The sequence below is a fragment of the Tupaia chinensis genome, unplaced genomic scaffold (genome assembly GCF_000334495.1).
Source record: "Tupaia chinensis unplaced genomic scaffold, TupChi_1.0 Scaffold143787_1, whole genome shotgun sequence".
Classification (NCBI taxonomy): Eukaryota; Metazoa; Chordata; class Mammalia; order Scandentia; family Tupaiidae; genus Tupaia; species Tupaia belangeri.
In genome coordinates this window covers 895,626-901,037 of record NW_006203636.1, presented here as the reverse complement: position 1 = coordinate 901,037, position 5,412 = coordinate 895,626, and the positions used below count along the sequence as shown (strand labels likewise).

Genomic DNA, 5,412 nt, shown 5'->3' with positions numbered 1-5,412 from the left:
CCAACAGGAAGACCAAAAGGAAGTAAAAATACTAGACGGTCACAGATAGACAAGAAACAAGTTAGAGGCAAAGGCCATAAGTTTACAGAATCAGAGAACAGAAGAAACCCATTACCATGGAGGAAAATTTTAACTTTTGAGCAAGCTGTTGCCAGAGGATTTTTTAACTACATTGAAAAGCTGAAATATGAACACCACCTTAAGGAATCCTTGAATAAAATGAATGTTGGTGAAGATTTAGAAAAAGAAGATCTTGATAGTCATAGATACAAATATTTGGATGATGATGGATCCATTTCTCCTATTGAAGAGCCAGTAACAGATGAAGCAATGAATCTTGAGCCTGATGATGAATGCGATATCAAATTGGTAGAGGATAGTTGTTTTATAATAAGTTCTGAATTCCCAGTTTCTAAGAAGATGGATGTATATTTAGGACAAGAGAATACTAAAGAACCTGTTTTGTCTAAAAAGAGAGCTTCAAAGGCCAAAAACACTGGGCAGAAGACTGAATGACCTGAAAAGAAGGAACATGAATGGAAAAGAAGGTAAACAACACAGAAGAAAAAAATGGCTTTCTGTAGAAACATGCCAGCTTGGGGGTGAATAAATTGTTTCATGAACCTGTAAAAAAAAAAAAAATTCCACTGCTTTATTAATAGTTAATTGCTTTAAGAAATGATAATTAAGTAGTAGGTTATATATATGTACATATATGTATGACATGAAATAAAATAAAATATATTTCTACCTACCTATATTTTATATTACTATCCTCATGTTCTACTATTTCTACTTAATATTGTTGAAAGTGAGAGACTATAGTAGTCACTCTCTCAATGAACCATCATGACAGTCTGACCTCCATCACCAACAAAATGCCCGTTATTCTCTCCTGTCGCACTTTTTTCATGAAATACACAGACATTCTCACCAATGGTGCATGAGGGTTCCCTTTTCACCATTGCCCTGCCAGTACTTGTTCTGTAGATTTTTTATTATAGCCATTTTGACTATATTGTGGTTTGTATTGTGGATTTAATTTGTATTTTCCTTATGATATAGCTGTTGAACACTTTTTTATATGCTTTGTGGTAATTCGCATGTCTTTCTTTGAGATTGTTTAGATCAATTGTCCATTTACAATTGGATTCCTAGTTGTGTGTGTGTGTGTGTGCTTTAGGACTGTTACTTAAGTAATCTGTTTATTCCAACATTCAAATGTTTACCCTGTATTTTCCATAAGTAGTTTTATAGCATGAAGCGTTATGTTTAGATATTTAATCCATTTTTTTAAATTATGGATAGTATCAGCATTTTAACAATATAGATATATACTATCCAAGAACACAAATGTCTTTCAACTTTTTGGTATCTTTTCCATTTTTTTCTTTAGGTATTTCTATATTTCATTATACATATCTTTCATCTCTTTCCTAAATTTCATTATACACATCTTTTATCTCTTTTGGAAATTATAAATAGGATCACTTTCTTAAACACTGTCTTAGTTCATTTATTTTTGGTAAGTAAAATAGCTATTTTTAGTTTCTTTTTTTTTGCCATAGAGCATTTATACTCACCATAGAGAGACACAGAGAGACAGTAGAGAGAAAGTGAGAAATTACCCCCCAGGGGTAATTCTCCTACTTGGATTTCGGAAATGTATACAAACACACAGTGTGATTTTCAAGCTATCAGGTGCAGAACTCAAACCACACTGAGTCATGTGGGAGTTCAGCACCTTAAATAGCATATCACCTTCTGGCTCTGGTAGCCATGAATTTTTTAAAATTAATTTTGTATCTTACAACTTTTCCAAATTAATTGATCATTCAAATGAAGTTTTTCATGGATGTTAATACTTTTATATGTACATAATCATGTCATCTGCAGAAAGGACAATTTAACTCCATCATTTACTATTTGAATACCTTTTGTTTCACTCTTTTGTCTGATTGTCTTGGCAAGTAGTTCCCTAACTATGTTATAAAAAGGAGAGATAGTGGATATCTTGGACTATTTCTACATTTTAGTGGGAGAGTTCAGCATTTACCCTTTCAGTGTGATGTTAGAATGGGTTTGTCATATATGGCTTTTATTATGTTAAGAAATGGAACTTCTATACCTATTTGTATTGAAAGTCTTAATTATGAGGGGGTATTGTATTTTATCAAATAATTTTCTGCATCAATTGATATGATAATTTTTCTTTTCTCCTTTTAATTTGGTGAATTACATTTATTGTTTTGAATATGTAAATCATCTTTGCATTCATGGATAAAGTCTAGTTGATCATATTGTATAATCATTTTAATGTGCTACTGGATTTGATTTGATAATATTTTGTTGATTTTTTAGTATGTGTATTCGTCAGAGGTATTGAGATGTAGTTTTCATTTTTTTTTTCTGTTTTGTCCTTTTCTACTCTTGAGATCGAAGTGATGTGGCATTTTGAATTGAGTTCAAGATTTTTTGTTTGACATTCTGATTTTTAGAACTAATTTGAGGACCTATGAGCAACCCCTTTCACTGGCTAGGACATCTGAAGATTTTTCTGTTCAGACTTTGCCCTCTGGACCCCAAGCTAGAGTCATAAAGCACCCTCTATATTTCTCTCTCTTTAATTAAATAATATTTTAAATTTTAGATGTCAACGATCTTTTGGGCCCTCTGATCCCCTTTTATCTGGATAATTTCACCTTCTACCATCCTATTTAAGAGAGGCAAAGTGAAGGCCATTTGAGAAGGCATCTGCATTTGAGCTGTGAGCAATTTGTTTCATGTGGCTCACAAGTGCACCATGCAGTTTTCATCTTTTGCATTTAAAATTTTTTTCTTTTTTTAATTTTTCTTTCTTTGTTTCCTTTTCCTTTTACATTTTTCATTTTGTTGCTCAGCCTCCACACACTGACTGTCTAAACAGGTCTAGTTACATAGTAGTCACTCATCTGAAGACTATTAGGGTCAGAATAATCCTCAAATCCAGCTGAATCTACTGCATAAAATGAGAAAAGTGGAACTGCAGAGAGATTTCAGATCATCTCCTGCACATATCAGAATGCTCAGATTGAAATTCAAGAAATTAGGAAGAAGCATATAATCTATCAGATGACCAGAAACCACTGCACAGGCACAAGAAATACTAGAAACCAAGAAAATATCCTTCCCCCAAAGGAAAAGAACAACTCTTTATCATCCACAATGGAACTTGTGGAAATGTCACATAAAGAATTTAGAATATTCACCATGACAAAGCTAACAGAGATGCAAGAGAAGAGAGACAATGAACTCTAGACGATTCTAGAGAAGAGACAATGAGTTCCAGAAGGTGAGGAAGTTCTTGCATGATCTGAAAGAGAAAATACCATTAAAAATAATGAAATGGAACTATTATAGATGAGGGCTGTAATACAGGAAATTAAAAGCTCCCTTGAAAATATTAAAAGCAGATTAGATCATACAGAAGATTGAATCTCAGATGTTGAAGACAGAATCACTGGCCTAGAAAAATTTACCACACAGATTCAGAAAATAACCCAGAAAAATGAGAATAATATATAAGAAATACTAGGTACTATTAAACATCCAAACATCTAGAAAATTGGTATCCAGTAGTTAAAGAAACTAATGAGATCATTGATAATCTGTTCCATGAAATCCTGGAAGAAAACTTTCCAAACCTAGAGAGACATTCAAATATCCAGACTGAAGAAATGCAAAGGACCCCAAACAGAATCAACCCAAGAAGATCTTCTTCAAGGCACATCATAGCCAAATTGGCCAAAACCTCAGCCAAAGTCAAAATACTAAAACTGGCAAGAGAGAAATGTCAAGTTAATTACAAAGGATATCACATCAAGTTAATAGCCAGACCTAAGGCACATCATAGCCAAATTGGCCAAAACCTCAGCCAAAGTCAAAATACTAAAACTGGCAAGAGAGAAATGTCAAGTTAATTACAAAGGATATCACATCAAGTTAATAGCCAGACCTCTGGGAAAGAATGGGAAAATATATTCAAAGTGTTAAGTGAAAAACAATTTCAACCAAGAATACTATACCTGGCAAGAGTACCCTTTATATGGGAAGAAAAGACAAAAACATTTTCAGATAAAACCTGAAAGAATTTACCAACATCAGACCAGCTCTCCAAGAAGTTCTGAATGGGATGTTTTAGCAGGAAAACTAAAGACGGAAATAAGAGTCCAAAAAACAACCAACCAAATGGCCAACCTAAATAAGTCTGGAATTGAATGTTAACTTCCAGAATTTAAACAGAAAGGTAGGATCACAACAGAAGAGAGATTAATTAGATGAGACAAGACCAGTGAAATAGAATTTTATGAATTTTGATTAAAACATTACTGATTTACTTCTATGCTTTGTTTTCCAGATTTGAAGATTTGTCTTCCCTTGACCTATTGATAGGTTCCTCTACCTATTATTTGAATAGAATCTTAAGATTTGTCCTGGCTTTAGGTCTTAAGCAAATTTATCTTGACTTTTTTTGAATTTTGATTTATTAAAGCTAAAACTGCTTTTCTTAAAATTAAAAATATATTTAAAAATATCTTTTTAATGACTGCAGTAAGTTATATAGCTTCAGCTAGGTGCTTCTTTATAGTGTGTCCATTCTACTCAGAGTTTATGCCTAAAGTCAGACCTGTGTTGAGAGATATGTATGTAACAGCTGAATTCACTATTGAAAGTATTTACATTAATTAAGATATTTTATGAATCAATAAAATGTGGGGAAAAAATGACATGAAAAGCAACTGTAGAAACCAGAGACAGTGTGGGAGGAGGGTGGGAAATGGCAGAGGGTGAGAAGTAAGGAATCAATGGGGAAAGAAATAGAAAAGCCAAAATATGTAAGAAGAAATAGAAAATTATTTGTTGATAATAATGTGCAATATCCTTGATTAAGCCAATGTACAGTGTATTCTGGATGGGAAATCACATTTTGTATGTCATGATGATATACAGTGAATGAATGTAAAATAAATACATTAAAAAATAAATAAATAAGTAAAGTTTTGAAAAAAGGAAATAATTTGAGAACATTGGTGTGTTGGATATTCTTTAAGAGCTTTCTAGAATGCAGTAGTAAAGTCATCAGGACCTAGGCTTTTCTCTTGGAAGACTACTTATTATTTATTCAATCTCATTGGTCTATTCATGCATTTTATTTCTGCTTGGTCTAAGCTGTATATCCTGTATCTCTCCAGAAATTCATCCATATTTTCCAATTTGTTAGTGTATGGTATATAATCTTTCGTATTTTTGTGATATTGTAATATTGCCTTTTTCATTTTAAATTTATTTTTCTGGGTCCTTTTTCTATTCATCTTTTTTAGCCTAACAAGAAGGCTAGGCCAATATTGAGAGGGTGTTGACATCCCTAACAAT

General features: G+C 32.6%; 1 protein-coding gene across 1 annotated transcript in view; it reads left to right on the top strand.

The window, feature by feature from the left end:
* Nucleotides 1-700, top strand: part of LOC102496091 (TATA box-binding protein-associated factor RNA polymerase I subunit D-like) — a 4,394-nt gene extending 3,694 nt beyond the window's left edge. Inside the window, exon 2 of the mRNA XM_014582752.2 lies at nt 8-700. Within this exon, the coding sequence (XP_014438238.2) occupies nt 8-516 (509 nt within the window). The 3' untranslated portion in view covers nt 517-700. The remainder of the gene's footprint in view (nt 1-7) is intronic.
* The last annotated feature ends 4,712 nt before the right edge of the window (nt 701-5,412 follow it).